Here is a 27,163-nt window from a genome sequence, read left to right as displayed (position 1 = left end):
TTGTTCTATAGTATTGTTCTAAAAGGCATTTAGAAATGCCTTTTCCTAAAACATTCCCACAGATTCTGCCTTCCTGCCAAACCCTTTCCCAACCTCCTTTCTTTTCACCAACGTTCTAAAAAGAGCCAGTGCTCATCACCAATCCCTTCCATAATTTCCACTCATTTTCACACCCTGTATAGTCTGTCTTTTATTCTGACTAGTGTACTAAAAATCATTCCTTTGAATATCACACACAAACAATATTCTGCAAAATCCATCCTCTCCTACCCACACCCTGGGTCACCATTCACATTCCACTTTCATTTCTGTGGCATTTCATATTTCTTCTTATCTTCAAATTTCTTCCTCCATTCTTTCTGGGATACTATTCTCTCTAGTTTGGTTATCTTGACTATTTTACATCTCTCACTGGATCCAACTCCGTTTCCATCTTAGAATGTTCTTTCTCTGCTTAATCTTTAAATATACTCAACTCTGACCACTGGTGTGCTGAAGTTGGCTCACACATCCTCTCAAGAGTCTACTGTACCCATCTCTTTCCAACTTCACAGCCACTGACTTTATATTAGTAGCTTGAAACCAGCCATTTTGGAGTAATCACACAACAGAAGGAAGCAAATGGTTACATATTAGGGTTTTGTTTTCTTTCCCTCCTAGAGAATGGATTGCTAAACATTAAACAGTATATCCTACTGATACTTTGGTCTTTGTAATTCATACAATTTCCACCTCTGTGTCAATGGTTCTAAAATTCACTCTGTACTTGCAACCTTTCTCCTGATCTTTAAACTTAGATCTCTAAGTTCTTATTGATTTTTTTTCATATCTGTGTTCTAGTCAACATCTTAATCTATTCAAAATTGAAATTATCTTCCCCAACACATCTATGATTTTCCCTGTTTTGTCTACATTGGTTAGTATAATTATATCCCACTAGTATTACAGAGCCAGCTAATTAACATTTGAGTAACTTTCTTTTTTAAACTCCATTATTTCATTTTACTTTTTTACATTCAATTAGCCACCAAGTCCTGCTGGGCCTAATTCTGAAATACCAATGTAGGCTGTTCTCTCATCATTATTGCATCATTAATTTAATTCAGTGCTCTCATATTTTATACCTAGATTATTTTGTTATTTTCTGATGCCTTTGTTTACTAATTCTAGTTTCTTCCTTAACTGTAACACGTGGTCAGGTATTTTTCTAAAATACAAATCTGTATGTCATTTCTTGCTCAGAATCCTTCGTTGGCTCACCACTGCCTTTATCATAAATCCCACACTCTGCAGAACACTGTTTCTAGCCTTCCCAATCTGGCACCAGCCTTTCTGTTTTATCTTTTACTGTGTGTCCCTGGCTCCAAATATCCTATTTCTTTAGCCAAACTGGAAATGAGTGTTCACCAAACATTCAGTTTCACACTTCCATGTTTTTTTCCTAACTATTGCCTTTACCTGCTATTCCTTTCTCCCTATGTCATCTACTAAAATCATGCTTTTTAAAAAAATACATATAACTCATGTGGCATCTCTCCAAGAGGTCTTGTGTAAATCATCATGTATTAGAATGAACTATAAAAAAATTCTTTGGGTGAGTGCCTATCTCCTCCATTAGAGAGCAAATTTCTCTATCTTACAACTTTTCATATGGCCCTAGAGAACCTAACGGCATGCCTTGCAGATATATGTTCAATCAATATTTATTTGCTGCTTAAATAAATCAGTACCTTGGATGAGATGGGTCTTGGTGGGTGGGAGGTCTCGTTTTGCTGCCTTGTTTCCTCCTCGTCCTTTCCCATCGTTTTGCTGTTCCTGTGCTTCTCTGGGTTCACCTGGATTTGTTCTCATGTCAGAAACTTGTCTTCCATCCAGTACTTCTCTTCCCTTGTAACTGCCTCCTTTTCTATCTGATGACCTGTCTGTTCTTGCTTCCATACAAGGGAGTTTTGGCACCACGACAGGTCGTACCTCCAGCTGTGCCTTGGACTGGACAGTGGGTGACTTTATAGCAGGTGGTGGTACAGGAGGAGGTGGAAGATCTAAAAAAGAAATATTTAAAATACTGTAAAAGTTTGCCATTTAGAAAATCACCAAATATTAGAAATATCAATGGAGTCACATTCACCTAAAACAACTGAAGGCAATCAAGGAATAAGAAGACCAACAATTTTAATGTCCTCGCTGTCTAGCACAGATACATTGAATCACAGAGCTGGGACTTACAGATTGTCTAGTCTTGGGATACCTAATATGGGCATAAGTGTTATCCCCTCTACTCCTCAACCCCAACAGATCTTCTTAATTGATTTCGGCATTAACATTGCTGATCCCAGATACACATCCTTACTCCCTCAGGCAACCATCTCAAATTGACTGAGGTTGGCACTTGAGTTGAGTCCTAGTTACTATCTCTAATCTAGCCTAAATCCCTTCTCATTTTGTAGACAGGGAAACTCAGCCACAGAGACTTTGGTTATTTTCCATTCTTAAAGCTAGATGTAACCAGAACCAGGACCAATGCTGTGAGATTCTTAATTTTTGGCTCACTGTTCTTTCTACTGTTTCATTCGACCATATGTTTATAATCTAGAATTCATTGATGGAAACATCCCACTTTGTTTATACAACCATAGGCTTTAAATCAGATGATCACTGGTATAAATACAGGTTAATTAATCTATCTATCTATCATTATAGCTACATAATAATATATAATAAAATTGTATACAATTCAATTTCTCATATTATAAATACAATTAAAGACACTTAAGTATAAAAGTAAGCATAAAATTTCATTCCTAGGAAATTTATTTTATGTGGTGTTATTTTTAAAAATGACTCTTATGTATTGCTTCTTGGACTTTTGGCTAAGATCAAGGGTAAAATTACTCTCATGTACAGTCTAGGGAAGAGAAATATGTATCCTTATGATTGCTGGTACATTAGTAGAAGAATATTGGTAGATTCTGGCTGTAGTATGGAGGATGGATTTTGACTTCAAGAGGCCAAGAGGTTTTTTGTAATAGTTCATGTAAATAATGGCAGGGGATAGACCTATACTGGTAGCTGTTCAGATGGAGAATAGATTTTTTTGAGAGAGATTAGGAGGAAAAATCAATATTATTTAATTATCAATGGAATATATTAGGGGAGGGAAAAAAAGAACCTTTCCTTTTAGGATGACTTTAAGATTTTGTCTTAGTTGATTAGGTGGACAAGAGAAACATTACTCAAAATAAGGAATGCAGGCCTGAGAAAGGGATGTTTTATGAAGGCACACTGTAAGTTCAATTTTAGAAAAGTGAGTAGGAGAAGTCTGTGAAGTAAGTTGATAGAGATATCCAACAGGTTGTTGTACAAAAAATTGGAAATATTGAGAGAGGCCATGGCCAGAGAGACAAAGATATCTGGGGAATTATCAACAAAGTTATGTTCTTTCTTTGTCATGATTTTAGAAATGGTAACATTTTTACATTTAGAGAGTAAGGTCTATATGATAGACTAAACTAAAAAGTACTTATAAAATATCTATTAAATGCTTATTAGTATTATAAAGTTAACCTTAAGATTGAAAAAAACATATTAACATGGTAAAAAATTTAAAAACATGTGAGGACTTGAAATCCTCAATATTGATATATAGATATAAAATAATTTTGAATAGTTTTTTATAGATCATTCCAGAAATTTTTAAATTGATTAATTAATTAATTAATTTATATTTAGAGGGGAAGGGAAGGACAGAAGGAGAGAAGTATCAATGTATGGTTGCCTCTTGTGAGTGCCCTACTGGGAACTAGCCTGCAACCCAGGCATGCGCCCTGACTGGGAATTGAACCTCGATCGTGTGGTTCGCAGGCCCGCGCTCATTCCACTGACTGAGCTACGCCAGCCAGGGCTTCATTCCAGAAAATTTTTATTCACATAAAGCAGAGCTACTAAAACATATAATACCAGGGAGCATCATTTATATCTGGAGCTGTGTACAATGGCCACAGATGGAATATATACATATAGTGCCTGTCTGCTCACTCATAACAAGTACCATACTCTAATACACAGTCTCCCTTTCTTACCAACATAAATAGAATTTCAGGGTTTTTTTTACCTAATGGTATAGTTGTACACATTTCCCTATATGTACAACTGTATCTCTCTTTTTTTGAAAAGTTCATATAATAATGTTTTATGAATGTATCATTATTTATTTAGTTAGTTCTTACAGAGAAATATTTGGATTGTTTCTAGATATTTTACTATCACTGACAATGATCTACTATCATTTACATACATCAGCATGAGCTCTTGAATATTAAAATTGTGTACTGAAAATTCTTACTATAATAGCAAATTAAGGGTTCTAGGAAGCTTCAGTTTTAACCTAGTGTTTCTCATTCTTATATTATTTAAAAATGAATTAATCCTTTCTTTGTCTCACATGTAGGTTTAAACTTTTTGGAATTAATTTTTTTGACATCACAGGCTAAAACTAAAAGCATTCAAATTCACTGTATTGAGGTTTGATAGCAGAAAACTTGAGGTACCATCTTATCTTATTACTAGCTGTTTTAATCAAGACTCCATTATTAAAAGAGGTCAAACTTTTACTTGCATTTTTTTGTTGTCATTAATTTTCATGGCTCACCATGCTCTATTTTTATATCAAATAGCCCCAACACTTTATCTAAAATGTTGGCCAAAGTATAGTCAACAGCACTGAGTCCCCAGATTCTATAAAATCATGNCTCATTCGACTGAGCTACACCAGCCAGGGCTTCATTCCAGAAAATTTTTATTCACATAAAGCAGAGCTACTAAAACATATAATACCAGGGAGCATCATTTATATCTGGAGCTGTGTAAAATGGCCACAGATGGAATATATACATATAGTGCCTGTCCGCTCACTCATAACAAGTACCATACTCTAATACACAGTCTCCCTTTCTTATTAACATAAATAGAATTTCAGTTTTTTTTAACCTAATGGTGTAATTGTATATATTTCCCTATATGTACAACTGTATCTCTCTTTTTTGAAAAGTTCATATAATAATGTTTTATGAATATATCATTATTTATTTAGTCAGTTCTTACAGAGAAATATTTGGATTGTTTCTAGATATTTTACTATCACTGACAATGATCTACTATCATTTACACACATCAGCATGAGCTCTTGAATATTAAAATTGTGTATTGAAAATTCTTATTATAATAGCAAATTAAGGGTTCTAGGAAGCTTCAGTTTTAACCTAGTGTTTCTCATTCTTATATTATTTAAAAATGAATTAATCCTTTCTTTGTCTCACATGTAGGTTTAAACTTTTTGGAATTAATTTTTTTGACATCACAGGCTAAAACTAAAAGCATTCAAATTCACTGTATTGAGGTTTGATAGCAGAAAACTTGAGGTACCATCTTATCTTATTACTAGCTGTTTTAATCAAGACTCCATTATTAAAAGAGGTCAAACTTTTACTTGCATTTTTTTGTTGTCATTAATTTTCATAGCTCACATGCTCTATTTTTATATCAAATAGCCCCAACACTTGATCTAAAATGGTGGCCAAAGTATAGTCAACAGCACTGAGTCCCCAGATTCTATAAAATCATGTAATATCTTATAACATGTATTGCCATGTTACAACATGTATTGCCATTGTCACTAGTGCCTTTTTTCCCTTACTACTTAAAAATAAATTTTTAGAAAGCAACACTTAAAAATGTACTATCACGAAAGCGCCCCCCATCTGCTGTTTGCTTATTAAAGATAACCAAAAAGAGAGTGTTGGAAGACAGACTGTACTGTGTTGCTTAAAGACCAGAAATGCAACAGTGAAAACACAGCTTCTCAAAGTTCTCACTGAAACTGTGACTCACGGTTGGGGAAGGAGAAAAGTCTAATTCTGAGCATATCTGGAAACACAGGGGGTGAGTGACTACAGTCTCATTTCTACACTGTCTGCTTTCTATAAACAAGAACTGGATTGCAAATACAGACTACTAGGGAAGTGAAGACTGCCAGAATGATCAAATGAAAACATGTCTGGGCTTAACATAAATGAAAACTGATCGTTAATACTGTCAAAATATGATGCAAAGACTTGGTAATATATGAGTCTCAAGACAAAATCTATTGTAAGATGTTCTATATAGGTGCTATGTATGAAAAAGGTAGAGAAGAAGAGAACCAGAGAACCCAATGGTGATTTTAAAAGTTCTAGTTTCCTGTATATAATTGAAATTCTATATTGACATAGTAATAAATAGTACTTTCACCCAATTCATCCCACTAATAGCTCAAATTTGATTTAACAAATGGGATTGTGGACCTGATTATTTCCATATATATATGTTTTCTTTCTATAGAGATGTAGACACTATTCTTTATATAAGACCCTCCAAACACCAGTATAATGCATATAAAGTAGTATGTAGGCACATGAGCATGCAGACAAATCTGCTGCATTCACTCGCTATGGAGAGCCAGTGTGCTATTTACCTTAACTGCTTAAAGTCCCAAGACCTTGCAATTAATGATAAATCAAGTCAAAGTAACATCATTCCAAAGAGGGTGGTGAATTTATAATTTATGAAAAGCAGGGCTAGAGAAATAATGTAGATTTGGTTTTCAAATCAAATATGCAAATGCATCGGAAAGGGCTGAAAAGAGGAGGTGGGAAGAATCTATTAGAAGGTCCTAGAAATGCACTTATGCTAGTTTTTAACTCAATAAGATGCTGACTGATAAATATTCATATATTTTAATCCTACCTTTTATCTGGGTTAAACTTGTAAGTGGCAAATGAAATAAATAAACAGTGACTTCCTGCCTGTCACTGTGACTATAGCATGGAGCACTTGGCTTTGCACTGGGTACCCCCAGGTGTTATGAGGCCCAGCGTTTACCTGCAGAGCAAGATAGGGTCACAGTGCCACCAATCAGGGACTGAAGGGTTGTTACGGGCTGAATTGCATCTTCTTAACATTTGTATGTTGAGTCCTAACCCCCTGTACCTCTGAATAAAACTGTGTTTGTATGTAGGGTCTTTAAAGAGGTAATGAATGTAAAATGGGATCCTTACGTGGGCTCTAATCCACCCTGACTGGTTTCCTTATTGGAAGAGATCAGGACACATACATACATCGAGCACAGGAAAGGCAGAGACACTGGGAGAAGATGTCCATCTACAAGCCAAAGAAAGAAACCTCAGAAGAAACCAACCCTGCCAACAACTGATCTTGGACTTCCGGCCTCCAGAGCTGTGAGGAAACCAATTTTTGTGGTTGAAGCCACCTAGTTTACGGCACTTTGTTACGACAGCCTTAGAAAACTAATACAGAGCCGAGGGACGAGGATCAGACAAACTACTCTCACCACCTCAGACAGAGCCACTCTTTAATCCTTCTTTGTAGGTTACAAAAGTTCTGCAAAGAACATTTCTAATTTAAACAAAAATTTCAAAGATGTTACAAACTCAAGACTGATACATCATATTCTGAAAACAGTTCACCTAAAAAGTCTATTAACAATAATCAAACTCACCCATCATAGTTAATATATTTTAATTATTATAAAGCAGAAAATAAATATATATCCTCCATGTTTTACTAATACATTTAATTCACATTTTAACAATTGGTAGCTCTTTACGTTTTCAACCTCCCTTCTCTCTTTTTTTTGATAATTGTACAAATTGTGTCTGTCATTGAGTTTCTCCAGGAAATGGTCTGTGAATATTTGTTAAAAAAATGCAGTGCAGTAATTTGAGAAAATAATTTCTGGGAAAACTGTTTTTGTTTAAATGCTATATTACTGTTATCAAGAATATGTGCATTTCTTTTATTTGGTGCATTAAGAAGTATATGCATTTACATGATTTTAGTCAACCAATATGCATTATGTGATATGTATAAAATAACACATAGCTTAGTTATTTTTTGTCTGTACCAAATCAGCATCTAGAATTAAATTTAAGACTTGTCAAGACAATAAATATAACTAAAATTAAACTGGTTACCTAAATGCTAAAAGGAAGTAATAACTAAAATTTTAAAAACACTTTATTTATATCTCCATTTTGTCTATTTTTGTGATTCTGAAAAATAAATACTGGCTTCTACATTATGGTACATACTATAAAAACTCTGCCTAATCACTTATAAAATAAACAGTAAGAAATCCAAACATTTCAAGTTAACTTTTTGGCTTTACAACTATTTCAATGTATTTCTTTATTATTTCTCAGATAGATTTGAAAAACACTTGGGTGCTTCATCATTCACTTTAATGGTTATTATTCGGGGCTTAGTTAGAAGCTACACTTAATTATTAAACACCCCGGAATAAGCACTGCAGAATGTGGGACAATAAATATAGATCATGATTTTTAAGCACAGTGCCATTTATAACTGTGATGCTGTGCCCTTTAACTTGGCATGTTAACATTACTTGGAGCATTTTTAATAATCATCCCTCAATTCTAGAAGCCTCTCAAAACAAGTACAAGGGGCAGAAAGAGCTACACAAATTCTAGGCCGAATTTCCTTGTGTACGTATTCAATTTTCATGTGTCTACACCCGGGTTCGCTGTTTGACCAGTTTTTCAGTTAGGGGCACCTCTCCTATAGATAAGAAAACTAACAGAACAGCTATAAAACTTGCAAAATGCCATTGCAGGGGTCCCCTAAATGTAAAACTGCTGACAGACTTTGGGGATTCACACCCAGTGTTTGTGCCCAGACAGAAGCAAACACGCACTGAGCCACTGCAATAACCCTTCAAAATCAGATAACATTCTGACAGCTCAGTTTCACTGACAAAGAGTCGTGGGCAGAAGCCAGGAGGCCCGGGTGTGCTGTGTCATGCCAGTGTTCAATGCAGTGTAATATCAGATAGATGCTGGTGAGAGAGAATACTCCGAATAAAGTACACATAATAGCACGCGCAGCCACTCATTTCAAAATGACTCGTGCTCATCATGCTGTGAGCTTTGTATTAAATTTTTCTGTCAAGTGGCAGGAATCACAGGGAGAAGTGCCTGAGAAAACCCTGCTTGTAACCTTGGATAAGGATCTATAATATTAGGCTTTCCATATGATAATGGCAAATGATGCCCTTTTTGAAAAATTGCTGACTGGTAATGAAAGTCCTAATCAGATTGTGGTGGGAGAGGACCAGGCGGTAGGGGATGCTGCCTGCAACACCCTTCTTCCCCCGGCCAGTTAGCAAATTTAGCAAAGTTGACAAGTGGGTGAGTCTGAGAGAATTTATCTTACATGAATTTCCAACAAAGCCCTTGGGGTTATTTTAGAAAACAAGGAGGTGGCCGTTTAATGAATGCCGGGCCACCTGAGGCACTCTCATTAAAGGCCTTCCTTAGAGGTCACGATGTTTTCATAGTTCTCCTGTGCCCCCTTGAGAACATGAGCCTTACCTCTTCAGTGAGAGTCAATGTAGTATGTGAAAACACAGAGGAAGATGATTCACTTTGCCCCTCAGTGCACAAAAATAACTGCTTGTAACACCACTATAGTTTGAATTAATATTCTTATGAGTTAATTGGTTTCTATCTGAATGCAAAATTCTACACGGGAAGAAAAAATGAGGGCACTTTGGAAGATTTATCAGTGGCTCTGATGAAGGTTGGTCCTATGCCATTACTTCAAGTACAGTGGTGTCTCTTCCATTAATAATACAAAACAACTTTTAAAAATGTTAAAACTAGGCATTGTTTCACTTTCTAAAATAACCAATTTATCAGAAAACTACAAGGACTAGAGATGCCTGATAAGACATGGAAGTTGACCATTTCTAACAGTATTATGAGGCTTACTGGTAATGAATGTTTAACGCAATTTCTAATGTCAGAGGATGTGTTTCCCAGTCACGGACAACCAGGGTTGGATGTTTTCATGGTTTCAATGGACGTACCATCTGTGTAGGCTTCTCTGCGCAGATGTCCCGGCTGGTGTTTTGGTTTCTTGGCTGGTCTGGCCTTCTGCATCACAGCGGCACTCACATTGCTGTCTGTGGAAACGGGACTCGTGGGTCGAGGGCACTGGGATGCCTGAAAGTGTCGGCGGCCTGAGAAACAAAATCAGAGCCAACCTCATCAGTCATTTTAATAATTAATAATAGTAATAATAAACACAAAACTGGAACATCCATAATTTTTTAAAAGTCTTAAACAATTTTAGCAAATAATATTACTTCTGACTCTCTCCTTGAGCTGTTCACTGGGAAAAATACTCTAAAAGCATTTTCAAGCTTTAAAAATTTTTTTTAAATTTTTTTGAGAGGGAGGGAGAGAAGGAGGGAGGGAGAAAAAGAGGATGAAAAACATTGACATATAAGAGAAATATCCATTGGTTGCTTCTTGCATGTCCCCAACTGGGGACTGGGCTTATAACTCAGGCATGTGCCCTACCTGGGAATTGAACGAGCCATCTTTTGGCTTGCAGGACAATGCCCAACCCACTGTACTACACCAATCAGAGACAGTACTTTTTTTCCACAGTACTCTTATTCTGTTAAAGTGCATGATACCTATTTATTAGAGAAAAACATTCCAATTATTTTTGCAATTAACTTCATGAAAGTTATTGTTAAAATATATGTTAATTAAATTTTTGCACAATATATTCAGTGTTGTTTTCTCAAGAGGAATAGATAGCCAGAGCCCTTAAGAAATTAATGTTCTAAATATGAACAGTACTAATTACATCTTCTATTTTAATTAAATATATGTTTGTTATTCTTTGAAGGCAAAGATATCTTAACATATTCCCCAGTATTTTCTTTTAAAGTGTCCTGAAATTAGGCTAACTTTCATATCTAATTAGACCTGACAAAATTGGATACACCCCCTTTTTGTCACGTGACAGAAAACTGCAGATTCTGGATACTTCAAGTGACCCCTTCAGAGACTTCTATGGTTTTTGGTGGTGGCATTGGTGGTTTTTGCTTATAGGTACACCTCATAGATACTGTAAGTTTGGATCCAGACCACCACAATTAAACAAACATCACAATAATGGGAGTGGTAACATTTTTGCAGGTGGAGGGTCTTGCCTTCAAATATGTAAAAAACACAACATCCGTGAAGCACAATAAATCAAACCACAAGAAAATGAGTTACGTGCATCTGTGTTTGGTTTTGGAGAAACAAAATTCACAGGTACCAGGGATAACTGAATTTGTAATGAGAAGAGGGACACTTGAGTGCTCTCAGATTCTCTGGGTGTCCAACAGAGATGCCGTGTTTCAATGACACTGCGCATTCAATCCGTAATGATGATGAGGATCTCTCAACCCTGTCCTTGACCCCTCACTATTTTGGTTTCTAGAAATTCTCAAAACACAAATCCAGAACTTTCTGTTGTACCACAAGAAACTTCAACCAGACCTAGATAACACTTTTTTAAACTTTAAACAGGAGAATCCACATATAGTGAAATCAACACATTGAAAGATGCTTACTGAAGCATATTAAATAATAAACATTAATGTGGCCAAGTGAAAAGCAGATGTAATAGGATTATTCATTCATATTAAGTTAAGTCATATGATAAGCAGTATCTTTTCCTGAAAAGAACATTTTAATTGGCAGAGGCCAGTGCACATTTAGTTCATTATAATTATAAGCCAAACTAAAACCGGGAGAGCCAGTAAATTACAACAAAATACTAAACCAAACTCTCTTTAGCCATGATGAAGTCTATTACAGTTGAAGTTACATATCCATGAAAAAAGAGAATTAGGGCTGAGACTGAACCCATTATTCATTCGATTGTATAAGATCATCTACTGCTCATAGAGCCTGAGGCATAAGGTCATTTACAGATGAATTATCAGTGTATTTCTGTGTTTTGCTGATTTAATGAACTGAAACACATCCTTAATGCAATTTCAGAAAGCAGTAGTTTGGGATGCTTAATTTCATTTATTTGTTTACAGAAAACTAAAAAATAATGAGAAACAAATGTTATGTATAAAGTTAGAATGCTATGTATTCATTACATAAGAAAGGTAGGTTTGCATCTTAATTACACTCAGCAGCTACTAGGGTGGAGGGGAGGGGTTTGGTTAAATATAGGCCTGGCTGATATAAATATACATTTTACAAGATTAGGTTGAAAGATATTAGACATTTTTTCTGCAACATATTCTTTATTAAAAATATTTTATTTATTTATTTATTTATTTATTTTAGAGAGAAGAGAGGAAAAAAAGAGAGGGAGAGAAACATCCATGTGAGAGAGAAACATCAACTGGTTGCCTCTGGTACGTGCCCCAGCTGGGGGCCTAATCTGCAACGCAGGCATGTGCCCGGACCTGGAATCAAACCAGCAACTTTTTGCTTTGCAGAACGACACCCAGCCAACCAAGCCACACTGGTAAGGGCTCTGCAACATACATTTGATAAATATTATACAGAAATAACTTCATGATCTTCGTTAAATTTTCTCTGAGCATATTCTACACTGATAAAAAATCATGACCAATCTAGTATCTAAAGAGCACGTGTAAAACTACCAGTGTGATAGTTATTACACTAAGAAAAATAAAGCAACAAAATAGCAATTATTAATTTGTTGTGATAGTCTTTTCTTTCACTTTCTTGCTGACTATATTATTTACCTCTACTCTTTGTATTTCTTTGCTACCAGAAATATACACACAACATGTATATGAATGTGTGTGTATACATACATATATTATATTGTATAGGAATGAAAACCATGTAATACATGCATGATTTAAATTTATATTAATTTCTTTCTCACTTGCTTTCTGAGCAGGGTTGGGAGTAGGAAATAGGCAAAAATGGGGTAAAACATAAGAAAGAATATATACAGTAATTAAAAACAGGCTACTGGCAATGAAAAGTGAAAATAGAAATTGTTTAGGTTAACTCGCAAGTTATTAAATTGACAGTATTTATTTTAAGTATGGGACATATTTATGCTTGGAAATATATGTCTATTGCAAACATTTTTGTATCTTTCCCAGTTAAAGTAACATTCTAATTGAGAGAATGAAGAGAATGTGGGTGAAGGAAAAATAGCCCAGTCTACAATGGCAGATTGTCCTCTCTGGGTATTAATCTATTTCTCTTAGAGAATTTCTAATTAAATGGGATAAGAGAGCTACTACAATGAATTTTATTTGGGTGACTTCTTACACCTTGATAAAACCCATATGATACAGACCTCAACTCATTTATTACATGCAATTAAAATGCATTTAATTGACTGCATGCACACTTAAAAAAGTCTAATATATACTTATCACTATCTTAAAAAGCGAAGACTTCCAAGGTAGCTTTACTCCCATTATGTATGATTTATTAAATTAAAATAAAACAGAAGATTTACAAATCTTTGTCAAGAACAATAACCAAACTGTGTCATATTCTGTTTTCCTTAGGCAGATAAAAAAGACCAGTCACAATAGTTCCTTAGGACATAAGATGATAGGAGATGATCAGTGACTGATAGACATGCATCAGGTTTTCTTCTTCAGACCGGAGGAAAGATTCTGACTCACCAGCAGCATCCTGCATTTGACGTCGTGCCACTTTCAGGCCAGCATACTCCGCTGCTGCTGCAACCGCCTGGGCGAAGTCTGCATCGGTGAAAAAAGAGCCATCGGAAGAACTCACACTGGAACGTCCACTGGAAATGTTGTCCTCCTCAGAGGCTGAGCCCCAGCCATTGATCATGGACCCAGTGACAGAGCTCTCCAGGTCCCCAACACTGGAGGCCGGGGTCTGCTCCAGCCCGCGTAACAGAAGCCTTCTGGTCTGCATCTTCGCCACTTCCATGTCGGCTTCGTCTTCTTCCTCCTCTGGCACATCCGTATCCATATCTGAGACCAGAGGTCCTGAAATGTAGCCATAGGTGTGTGGTGGGGAAATCGGCCGTGGAGGTGGGGGAGGGCTCACGGGCTGCCGTCTGCAGGGAGACAAATAAACAGGTGTGGCTCAGCTCACACAAGGATAAATCAACCAAGAAATTCACAAGTATACCAATTTCATCTTTGCTTCTGTGGATCTAAGTTCTTGAGGGAAAAAAACAAAACAAATGGAAATAGAGTATGTCTAATTTTTATCTTAAGTTATAAGAAATTTACCTCAAAATCAGAGTCATTTTTAACCAAGCTGTGCTATGTTCTGATTCAAGTTTAATAAAAATACACTCAGTTACGTCTTTTTACGTTTTAGAATATTGACTAAATTCAGTTAAAAAGGGGAAAGTAGTACCTATTCTGACACTGATGCCTGTGTATTTGTCCAAAAAGTGTTGGAAAATTATTGACAGATCATACTACCAAAGACAACAGACATCAGTCCTGGAGCAGACTGTTTCATAAACATATAAACAAATCCCTTTCCCCTTCCTTCATCACCACCCCTACCATTTTTAAGTGAGTAGTCATTCATTTTGACTATTGAATGACTACTCACTTAAAGCAGAATTTCATAGGATTACAGAATTATACATTTAATGTATGACACAATCGCTTTTAGATTTTATTCTATGAAAAAAAAGGCTGTGAGAGCCAAGAGCATTTTTTCTCTGAATTACTCAACAGGTTTCACTGAAAGTTACCAGCTATTTTCAAGTCTATTGCAATTATCATTATTTCACTGATCCGCTTAGAGGTGTTTTCTTGATGTCCTAGAATTAGTTAAGGACTAAAGCTAAGGACAAAAGAAAGCAGTATCCTACAATTTAAATTCACAGTCACCCATAACTTGTTTCACCCATGTCTCCACAGAACTGGAAAACAAACTAATTAAAAGGAACCATTCCACTACCATCCAACAGCATCACCCACATTGAATATAACGAGGTGACTAAGCCGTTACGGGACATTTGGATACTAGTGGAAAGCAAGGTTTATGGAAAGAAGTTATTTCCAGTAAGGAAAATCCCTAGAGATTAACTCTTATACTAGGAGAAGTGCCTGAAAAAAGGGAAGAAAGACAGAGATTTCTAGTTGAATGATGGCTTGGTCACTAACTTGCTCACACCCCCAATGTTTTCTAAGCAAGGTCAGTGAGATGACATAGGGGTGAGGATACCATCTGAACGGGGTCATGATAACACCTCATCAATCCTGTGTTCCTGAGAAGTAAAGAGGATAACAGATTCCACCCAAGCCTGCCAACCTGAGCACTAGGGTTGGAAAGCAGGTGAGGTTAGGACCTGGTGCCATCTGGTGACCCCTAGGGTTTGGGAGACTCGAAGAGCTATGAATACCACTGACTGGTAGTCTACGTGAAGATGTGGCTAAATCATTCAAGGACTACAAACGCCTAGAGATGCTCACTGCCCAGGACTGAGTCTTCGTCGGTGGGGTAAGTTGGTGCCAGCCCTCTTCCCGCACCATCCTTATAAAGTTCATAGAACAAGACAAGATAGAATAGTTGCTAGGGCTAACCAAGGAGAAGACTGGCTCCTCATCCATTGGCCCTTTTTATGTCCCCCTTTCTTTGCCAATGCATGTGAAGAGGGTGAGGAGGGAAGTGTTTAATAGCAGAACACGCCCCCTTACTCCACGCCACCATAGCCAGACAGCTGCAATCTGCAAAGGGAGCCTGGAAGGGCAGAATCGTGGTTTTACAGTTAGCAGGGCTGAGTCTTAAAGTAAAAGAAAGCATCCAAACAAAATCACATAGGATCTAGTCAAGACCTAATGAAAGGACCTGTTAAGAGAGCGAAAATACAGTGCAGTTTTTAGAATGGGATGGCAGGTGTTCAAAGAAAAATATTTTATACTTTTTATCCCAATGAATTGAGTCACTTCAAAAAATATGTTTTATTAACACAAATGTAAAAGCACTATGAATGATTATTAAAATACTATGACATTTAGTAAGCACTTACTTTGTAACTAAGCATATTTTGCAATGTTAACTCATCTAATTGTTAAAAAGTTTCAAGGTACTTTATTTATTATCATGTTACAGATGAACATATTAACATTCAGAGGAATTAAGGAACGGCCAAAGTTCTCATACTAGTGTGTACCAAATTTAAAATTTAAGCTTACATTTCCAAGATCATAACCTATCTTCTAGGAACAGTATTACATATATATGCACACATACATATGTATTTACATACACATACTTGTACATATATGTAGTTATATATACTATTTATATATATAGACACATAGTTCTTTAATATAATGTGCTATTTTTTTTATTTGTGGGTGGTATCTAATGCATCTGTGTGTGGCACCAGAAGAAAATGAAATGTGCTAAAGCTGAAGTTATTTAAGAGATTAAAGTGGATAATAGTTTCAACATGGCGTTTGTTATACACATAGGAGGAAAACCTTTGTTTAATTTAAATTGCAATAAAATAGCATACTTAAAAGTCAATTTACAGTTCTTTGTCAGCATGCACATCCAAAATACCACAAGAAATTTCTTTTTTAAAAAACATGTAAGACTTTTTAGTCCAACAGGGACTATTTTGACCATCAATAAAGGGATGTAGAACAGCCAACTCCGTTACGAAAGGATGCCAGCATTGTTGTACTTGGATAATTCACATTCTGTAGAGTAAAAACATCTTCCTGTTAAACAACAGCTGGCTTTTAACTGTTACCACCCTGTGCAAATGCTGAGGAAAGACAGAAAAATTTTTTCAAACCATCTGTAAATAAGGCAAGCTCGGGGAATGTGTGATAAATATGTATGGTTTGAAATGCATAACATATTCTATTTGAAAACAAAAAGCCATTTCAAGACGCTGCAGTCAAGTGGGACTCGCCACAAATGAACCTCAGCCCCTTTGCCGCCCCAGCTGAGGGGGTTCGACATCTTCTGAAATAATGTGCAAGCAGACAACTCCAAGTCAGCACACTCCAGGCTCCTCCACAAATGAGGCTTTTGCAAACACATTTAAGGAGAGACGGGAATAATGATGCTAATGTATGAAAGCAGGCGTTCATATAGTTCATCACGTAACATTTACCAGGTAAAAGGGCAGGGGCGGGGGGAGATGCCTTTTTTTTTCCTGAAACTGTTGTTGCTCGAACACTTTGTATAATAAACTATAACCCGGTTTGTCAATAGATATGTAATTTGCCTTTGCCTTCTAACTTTTTTATTCCTGTGAACTATATCATATTCAGTTTATCCACATTAATAAAATATAAGTACATTCCCTATCCATACATAAATATTACTTTTCAAGAGATTTTTATAAATATCAATTACCAAAAACTCAATAGAACTAGACACTTTTTAAAACAATATATGTAAATATGTTTAATTATATTATTTTAACATTTGTGTCAGAAAGGGGAAAGAGATTCTTATTATGTTGGTCAACTAATTTATTGTTTTAGACAAAAACGGAATATCTTAGAAGGACATTAGAATGACAAAACTAATAAGCCACAATAATGCATCTGAAATGTTTATCTAAGTATATATTGCAGTGTTACAATGGTTTTAGTTCCAAAATTTCTTCATGTAAACCGCACTATTTATATATGCCCCTAATCAATAAACATCCCAACACTCCCCTGCGATGAGAGCCTGCCAGGCCCCAACAAGAGAGGGAACTGTGTTCTGGACTCCTAGATGTAGGGCAGCCCTGTGACTGCTGACCAGTAAAACGTGGTAGAAGTGAGACACTGTCAGAAATTCAGCTAAATAGGTATGCTCCTTGCCCGAAGAGACATACAGTCCATGGCAGAATCCAACAGTTAATTAAATATGCAATGATGAGGAAGTATTCACAAAGCCCCATGACAGAGCGGGTCTAGGATATCGTGGAACAGGAAGACTTGGGTCCCATCTCAGAGTCAGGACATTATCGGAAAGATTCTGTGGAGAGCATCCGCCTTTTAATCTTAGATCTAAGAGACACATAAATGTTAACTCGAAAAAGAGAGGGGATAATGTACTCCAGGAAGATGAGACGCATGTGGGAAGACCTCTAGATGGGTGAGACCACTGGTCACTACAGGCACGGCAAGAAACTTAGAGTGAAGGCAACAGGAATAGTAGGAGGGGAGTGGCCACGGGGAAGAATGAGAAGGCACAGAGGGGTCAGATCACAAAGGGCCTTGATTGCTGTATTAAGGAATGTTGCCTTCATTCTAATGGAAATAGAAAGCTACTGAGAGATTTTAGGTAATGGAGAGTCTCGATCAGCGCTGCATTTTAGAAAAATGCCTCTGCACCATCTGCAGCAGGAATATCAGACCGAACAAGGGGCACGACAACGAGGCAACAAGCCCACTTAGGGATGGTTACAGTAACAGGCAAGAGGAAGTGACTGTCAGGAGCAGGAAAGCGCTTTTATCACCAGAGATATGGGTATCGCTCTGAGTGGTATTTAAGCCGTAGAAATGTGTTGTAATGAGAACTTGGATATTAGGGTCTAATGCTCCAGAAAGAAATCTTTGGAGAAACAGCTATCTATTTTTAATGAGTATGTCATCAAGAGAGTGGCAGAATGATGAGAAACAGAAGTCATCTCCTGACGGGGCAGGCATCCAAACAGCTCAAGGCTTTGAGAAGGGGTGTCACTCAAGGACTTAACTGGATATGAGAATTACAGCCTTGTATAATGTATAGAAAAGGAAGGCACGACTTTAATCTCCAACATCGAGAAACTGTTTAAATAAATTACAGTACACATTTGTTTTAACTGAGTATCTAAATAAAAAGCTATTACATGGCAAAATACACTGTTCACTGAAGAGAGAAGCTTTTTATTAATATTGCATATCACGGATTCAAAGCAACATGAGTATGTAGAGAAAGGGAAAAAAGAAGAACCATTACTGACATCTTATAATTGTTTCTGACTACATAGATCATTGGTATTTTTATAATGTCATTTTGTGTAACTTTTTTCCTAAAATTTCCATAGTAACCATGTAGATTATACCTCCATCATAAAAGAACAGTAATAGTATTTTGGTTTAATAGGCTTTCGTCTACTTCTTATTAGTGCCCCCTGTTATCTTCAGTAATAATCCTGGAAATAAAATTCTTAATAACTTTCTAGACTAAAAAGAACACTTTTTTTTTTTTGCCCTGGCTGGTGTAGCTCAGTGGATTGAGTGGGGGTCTGCGGACCACACGATATCGCGGTTCGATTTCCAGTCAGGGCACATGCCTGGGTTGCAGGCCTGTTCCCAGCAGGGGACTCATGAGAGGCAACCATACACTGACATTTCTCTCCTTCTTTCCTTCCCTTCCCCTCTAAAGATAAATAAATAAAATCTTTAAAAAAAAGAATACATTTTTAAAAAGGCTGAATTTGCTCTGGCTGGTGTGGCTTGGTGGATTAAGCACTGGCCTGTGAACTGAAAGGTTGCCAGTTCAATTTCCATTCAGGGCACAGGTCTGGGTTGCAGGCTAGATCCCTGGTTGGGGTTCTTGTGAGAGGTAAGTGATATCTCTCACTCTGATGTTTCTCTCCTTCTTTTTCTCCCTCTCCCTTTCCCTCTCTCTAAAAGGAAACAAATAAAATCTTTAAAAATAAATAAATTAGCCCTGGCTGATGTGGCTCAGTGGATTGAGCTCGGGATGTGAACCAAAGGGTTGCCAGTTCGATTCCCAGTCAGGGAGCATGCCTGGGTTGCGGGCCAGGTCCCCAGTGCAGGCCATGTGAGAGGCAACCACACATTGATGTTTCTCTCCCTCTCTTTCTCCCTGCCCATCTCTCTAAATACATAAATAAAATCTTGAAAAAAAGAAAAATTTTAAAGAATAAATAAATGAGTGAAAATGCAGAATTTAGTTAAACAGATGGTAAGTGCAGGTACCCAATGCATTTCACAATTACATAATACATGTCCCTGTCCATATCAAGTTCATACGTGTCCTCATTCCCCTAAAACAACATGCACTGTCCACTCCAAAATTCTCCTGTCATATCAGATTCTATTACTGAAGCTGAAGAAATCTTTGTGGAGCACAATGACAGGAGTAAAACATTAGATCTTCCATCAAAGAGCTTTTAACTTAAATAGGGAAACTAAAATATAAATAGTAATGCTAATGTAACTTGGAAACTGCTTAGTGTGATAGCAGAGCTGTGAATAGACCATTGTGAATAAAGAAAGGACCGGTTGACTCTGCCAGGCAATCAGAAGAAAGCTTCACAGAGCGGGCACATTTGAAAAGGGCTTAGCCCTGGCTGGTGTAGCTCAGTGGATTGAGTGCAGGCCTGCGGACCAATGGATCGAGGTTCGATTTCCAGTCAGCGCACATGCCTGGGTTGCAGGCCAGTTCCCAGCAGGGGATGCAGAAGAAACAACCATACATTGATATTTCTCTCCCTCTCTCCTTCCTTTCCCCTCTAAAGACAAATAAAATAGAATCTTAAAAAAGAAAAGGGCTTAGAAAGATGAGAAGTGCTTGCCAGGCAATCAAAGAAATGGCATGTGCAAGACACATGTTCTTAGTGAGGACGCTAAGCAAGTTGAGTGTTTTGGTAATGGCCATGTGAGGCAAGAGTGGCCTGTCCCTCCTGCCAGATCCAGGGCAGTCCTCCGTGGGCCAGAAAGTGGCATTGCTGACGTGCGTGTTGGTGAGTTTAAAACAAATTCAGGAAATTTCCAACAGACTAATTAGAAAAGTGGGTGTGTGGTGGAATTGGAAGGGAGGAAGTAAAGGGGAAAGGACTGTATAAAGCTTTGAATACTAGGCTAAACAGTAAGGCTTGACTCTGAATGCAGAGCGACAGTTACCAGATTTCTGTGCAAAAGAAGATAATGTGGAGCGTGGACAGAAAAAGGCAAGAGGGAAGAACTGTGAAGATCGATGCAAAGCTTTCTCTTGAACTAGACAGAGACTGAGGGTCTACCCTAGCCCTGGGCCCAGGTTAACAAAGGAACAAAGTCAAGACATATTTTGGAGTAAAAGGGACTGTAGAACAATTTAATTTGAGGAATGCTAAAAAGAGAATGGAAAAAATAAACAGGATAATTAAGCTGGTTTAAAAATGGGAAGGGTATTTTTTATGTAATTTTGCCTATTCCTTTGACTTTTATTTTTTAGTATGTTGGTCAGGTAATATTGACTGATAATTCTACATATGATAGCCACAAAGGAGGAGAAAGAACACATTCAAAACATCAAGTGCAAAGACAAAGAATTTAGTTTTGAACATGTGCAATCTGAGATGTCCAAGTCAAAATACCATGGTGTTCAATAATATTGTGATAAGTTTGCACATTGATGAATGATTACTAAAAGTAGTGGGGTGATCACACTGTAAGGTACAGAAATGTTGAACCACAATATTGTACACGTGAAACTAATATAGGCAATATAACATTGTGTACCAACTGTACTTCAATTAAAAAGATTTTTAAAAACCACAGTGGTGCTCAATAAAAAGGGCTGGACTCCTGAAGGAATTTGAAAGCCATCAGAATGTAATAGTTGAACCAAGTGATATGATAGCATTAAAAGTGAGGGCAGTAGGGAATTTCTGTTGGTTGAATACTTACCCTGTTTCAGACATTTCATATACATTATTTCATTTATTTTCACAACTTATACATTTGCCATTACTGCAGAAAACTTAAGTTTGATAAAGATGGAGAAGCCTTTAAATTGATCGTTAGGAGGCTACTTTGAGTAGCCTGATGGAAGCGAAATAGAGGCCAGAATTCGATGCACCGAAGTGTGAATGGGAATTGGGAACACGAAAGTGATTAAACCAAGGGCAGAAGGAAAGAATAACTAGAGGGGGTTCACAGTGAAGGGAAAGAAGGATGGCTTGAAGAAGGGACGGGAAAGAATGACATAAGGAACAGATAGAAAGAGGCTTGCTAAGAAGATATTGTGTACAGATTGTAATGCAGAAGGGGATGGTTAGGAAATAGGTAATTGGAAAGAAGGAAAGAAGAACGCTATGGGATTTCAGAGCTAATAACAGCACCTCTTAGCTTCTCATTTGCTTTGAATAGGTGAGGTCCAGGTGGTCTTTGACCTTAATAAAGAAAGGAGATACCTTGTTTGTTCTCAATTTTCATGAAGTTCCAAGGGTTAATAATATTAAGTTTAAATGTATGACAATCCAGGTTCCCCTTTTGTCACACAGGAGAAGATTTAACTACTTTAATTTTATAAATTATACGATTTGAATTTGGTAATAACCTCTGACTGATCGAACAGTTCATAAACATTGCAAGTTTTATTTTAATCAACAAAATTCAAGCAGCATAAGCCAGAATTTGCTATTCATTCAAGAACACTGAAAGGAGATCTTCTGAGGGAAACAATATACTCAGTTTCAGATGATATTAGGAATACAGGAAGTAATACATGTACAATACAACGTGTCAAGGGCAATAAAATAGTACAAACAACATCAACAACAATAAGAGAAGGACTCAGACACTGCAGTAACAACTTTTATGTGGTAGAAATGACAAGTGAAGAATTTGTATATAACAGATATGTATTGGTTGGCAATGTTAAACATATAGGTTAAACACAGTCTTACACAAATTATTTGCTAACTTAGACAAAAGGACTCCAACCTAGCATCGCAATTAAAATAAAGGTACATGCAGTCAACACAAAATGAATATACCAAACTCATTCTTCTGCAACATTAGGGAACAAATCATTCTGTGGACTTAATTTAAAAAGACAAGAGAAAATCTATTTTCCATAGGCCAAATGCCTAAGGAAAACTAAAATACAAAAACACCGGCCATCGATAAAATGTTACAAGATTAGTGAGCCATATATTTACTACATAATCTCCATGTGTTTATAAATGCAATTATCATAAGTGGGTGAATATTAATGCACATTATTTTATGGTTGCAAGTTCACTGGGATCAATTAACTTAATGTTCTGGTCAACAATGTTACTTGATATGTTAATTACCAGGGCTTACTGAGTGATGATACTGGAAAAAGGCTCCTGTGATATGGAAATTACTTCATGTAATAGCATTCTGTAAAGGCTACTTAGGAGTGGAAATTACCTGATACCAGCAAAAAAAAGCTAGTGACAACATACCTCCTGTCGGGCTGGTGCTGCATGTGGCCAATCTCCTCCGGGCAATCCTGCAACACGGGCTGCAGCTCCTCCTGCGGGGAGGGGGTCAGGGTGGCCGTGGACTGGTGGCTGTAGGACACGGCAGCTGGAGAAGAAGCTGCTCCTCGTACGGGGGGCGTGGGGCCGCGTTCATCCTCCTCTTCTTCCAGTTCGTTTTGTTGTAAATACATCCTCGCTGGCGGCACCGGACAGGCCATTTCCTGGTCGTAGCTAAAACAGAGTGTAAGGATACTTGGATTGACTTCAGGTTGTTCAAGTAAACTATGTTCATAGTTAGCAGAGTATCAACCTTGAACTGTGTCTTCCATCTGAAGGCTCTGAGCCACATTAAAGAGTTATTGTTAAAAAAAAAAGTTTACCATCACAAAGGCCTGCTATATAGGTATATATATATATATACACACACACACACACACACACACACACACACACACACATATATGTATACATATATACATATATGTATATACGCATATACATATATACATATATGTATATGTGTGTATACATATATGTATATACACATATATGTGTATATATAATACATTGTATGTTATATATATAAGATTTTTTCTTTGAAAGATTACGATTTACATTGGCCTTTTATAGGCTATGAGAAGCCATGAAATAAAAAATTGATTCAATGTAGTTTAATTTAGTACTTCTAAAATATGTTTGATATATTCTCTCCCTCCTACTCAAGGTGATCTCTTAAGGACAAGTAGAAGATGGTCTTCCACACGACCCAAAAGACCATACACTAGACTCTGAAAGAAACTACTCTTCATCAGAGGGAAATACATTAGACACCGATTTATTTAATCCAATACAACTTACTTTTACTCTAAAATTATAACACATAACTAACTCTTTAGTTGAGCACTAAACAAAATCATTAGACTGTATTTAGATGGTGAATGAAAAACATAATAAGCAAAATGTTACTAAAAAAAAGTCCATTACTCCTCTTATAGACTTATGTAGAAGCTCTAAAGCAGGGGTGTCAAACTCATTTTCACTGGGGGCCACATCAGCCTCCCAGATGCCTTCAAAGGACCAAATATAATTTTAGGACTCTATAAATGTAACCACTCCTTAACTAGGGACAAGGAGCTTGGTGCTGCCGCTGGGTAGAAACTTGTTTTAACCAGGATGGATAAAACAAGGTGGAGGCCCGAATTCAGCCCGTAGGCCTTGGGTTTGCCACCTGTGCTCCAGATGGATCTGGAAGGCATTCATGCCTTTGTCTTTCCTCCTACCCCAGTATACACATGGCTACTGATTGGAATGGCACTGATTTACTGCATTATACACAATATGCTCTTGTTACCCCTTCTCTAGTTCATTTTTAATCACCTGCTTTTTATGTGAACTCAGGAAAGCTGAGGACCGAATAACATGATTTCTTTGTATCTTCTTTTCCGTCACTAATCCCCCACTATCATCTTTCCTGTGTCAACAAATAACTTAGAAATTTCTTCATTTATCCAAACTAGAAATCTCACAGTTGTCTTTACATTATTTCTCTCTCTTCTACTTCCAACTGTTTTCCAGTTCATCTCTAGTCTACCTCTAAAAATTCTTTGGAATCTACTTCTTTGTTTAAATCTGTGCTACTACCAGAGCTTTTTAATATCTTCACCTCTAGTCACTCACTCTTTCTTCACTCTCATACTGCTTCCAAACTTACTTTGTTATAATACACATCACTCCCAGGTCATTCAGTTGCTCCAAAGTAATAAATGACTCTCATTGCTCAGAAAATACAATCTAAGTGCAAACAAGACCCTCAAGTATTTGCATACCTGGCTTACATTTGCCTGCCCAGCTTCCTCTCACTCCCCACCATGTGTTTCATGTTAGTTCTCTAGGAGCCCACATCTCTGTGTGGTCCCAATGTCCATAAAACCCCTCCACTTGGTTGAGAACCTTCTCATTTGTCAAAGTCAAGAACAAAAGCCAGCTGCCCAGGAAAGCCTTCTTCCCTGTTAAGGCTCAGTCTTTCCCTTTGGAGCACAGTTGTGTCTATTGCTTTTTAAAAAAATATATATATCCACTTATTTCATTTCAGTCTTTGCAGGGTGTTTATTTTCTTCTTTCTTTTGGGGGGGGTGAACTAAAATTCTAATTAATGCTGTTGTTATCATGGCCCAGAAAATGAGCTTTTAAAAAGACAGCCAAAGCTCATTATTGGCAGATGCTGTCTTTGCAAATTCACCTACCTGCTAAATTTTTTTGCCTGTAACCGCAAAGTCAATACTCATAGCACTTTCGTGGTCACTGAACAGACACGTGCACAGAAGTAAAAAACAGGAGCCAGGTGATGAGCACATTACCAGCAGAGCTCAAACAAGGTGACGCTCTGCTTTCCTGTTTCTGCTGTCGTACCGTAAACAAGTGTCCTTTTCATGGTCTGAATAGTGCCACATTGCTCTTTTTATCTGATTTGCACTGGTGACCTCCCTGTTTAAAACGGCCCCCAAGTGCAGTACTTTCATGCAGCCCAATGTGCATAAGCAGAAAAAGGCTGCGATGTCCCTTAATGCAGAAAATAGAGTAGATAAGCTTTGTTTAGGAATGACTTACAGCTGTGAGTTCAATGTTAATGAATCAACCATATACAATATGATGTCTTTAAACAAAAACACATACAAAACAAGAAATTGTTTAGGTTTGGACTGGTTGACAAAAATGTGACCAGAGGCTGCAGGAGTCCAGCCCTGTATTTCCCCTAGGAACAATGGTTCCGTGTTCGAGAACAAAGTGATTGGAAAATAAAAGCATGGAGGCTTGGCTTCCTGGCATGGTTAGAGCTGTAAAACTGTTTTGTGTGTCTGTCTGTGTCTGTGAATGTGTGTGTACAGAATGAAAGAAGAATATATTTCTATGAGAATCACTAAAAAGACTGCATTTTTCAGGTAGATTTTGTTTCTGCTGTTGTTAACTCCCCATACGCAGTGCATTGGGAGGTGCCGTGTCTAGTTCAACAGAATCGAGAGTGTGGACAAAGCATACCAACTCTCCACCTGTTGTCACGTGGACTATTCACACTCCTTAAATCCCTGTGAGGGACAATTTGGTGATGTTTACATACCTACAGTTTGCAGCATAAAGTGATACCTAAGAATCACTTCTCAGGATACAGTTTTCAGGATTCTGTAGCCATGGCATACATTCACAAGATTATTTTATGAAAATTCAGAGATGTGCAGAAGAAGTTTTGATATCTGAAAATCATAAAATCTTATATATATTATTACAATGTTATATCATTGTATATTAATGTTTATATATGTAAAGTGTATCTATATAATGTAAATATATAACATTTATCTGTGTGTTGGTGTATATATTCATGATTCATGATTCTTTGTTTCAAAAGAAGCTTTGAAGACAAAAATTCCTTTCTGGGGGCAATACAGAGGAGGATTTGCAAGCCCTGCTAACTTATCAGTACTGTTTTATTTGCAGACATATATTCGTGGATCTTAGGCATCAGTCTTGCCTTGGTGATCTCGTTTAACAATTACTTACTATGGGTTCAAGAAATCATATTTTCCACTTACATTTGTTCTGACATCACCTTACCTTTCATCTACAGAAAGACTATACTCTTCACTGTTGCTGTGGGGAGGAGGATGCGCCGGGGGCGGGGGAAGCAGGTCCGCCCAGTTCATGCCACCCTGTTTAGGGACTTTGGGTGTTCGTGCCCCTTTCCTGTGCCCTTGACTCCCTTGAAAAGAATTAAAATTAGGGTATTTTATTTCTAGCCTTTAAAATTTGTCTATTACCCATGGGTTAATTATTTTCTGTAAATATGATCTTGAAATTCATACAGAGAGAAAAACACACTTTTCTTCATTAGTTTTAAACTGAATATTGTACAATAGAAGATGTACAATTAACTGCAAAATAAATAGCAAAAAAGCAACAAAACCATAAATGTAGTTTACAAGTTATGTCATTAATGGTGATCTTCTTACAGCCGTTAATTGCACTATGGATTATCATCTAAAACAAATGAGCTGTGGACATATTTTCTAAGTTCTTTTCCATTATTTAATTACTGGAACTTAAAAATACA

At 37.0% G+C, this 27,163-nt stretch overlaps 1 protein-coding gene across 6 annotated transcripts in view; it reads right to left on the bottom strand.

Moving 5' to 3' along the window:
• Positions 1–27,163, bottom strand: part of ROBO1 (roundabout guidance receptor 1) — a 414,052-nt gene that overhangs the window by 7,703 nt on the left and 379,186 nt on the right. For all 6 annotated transcript variants that reach the window (XM_037059025.1, XM_037059024.1, XM_037059028.1 and 3 more), the window contains 5 exons: positions 26,668–26,812; positions 23,041–23,289; positions 13,559–13,965; positions 9,941–10,093; positions 1,731–2,042 (listed from right to left, as the gene is read on the bottom strand). In XM_037059025.1, coding sequence (XP_036914920.1) covers positions 1,731–2,042; positions 9,941–10,093; positions 13,559–13,965; positions 23,041–23,289; positions 26,668–26,812 — 1,266 coding nt within the window. The remainder of the gene's footprint in view (positions 1–1,730; positions 2,043–9,940; positions 10,094–13,558; positions 13,966–23,040; positions 23,290–26,667; positions 26,813–27,163) is intronic.

Source organism: Sturnira hondurensis, unplaced genomic scaffold, assembly GCF_014824575.4.
Source record: "Sturnira hondurensis isolate 20B ecotype Veracruz unplaced genomic scaffold, ASM1482457v3 Scaffold0010428, whole genome shotgun sequence".
Taxonomy (NCBI): domain Eukaryota; kingdom Metazoa; phylum Chordata; class Mammalia; order Chiroptera; family Phyllostomidae; genus Sturnira; species Sturnira hondurensis.
Note: the sequence above shows the minus strand (reverse complement) of the source record. Positions and strands in the feature narration are given on the sequence as shown.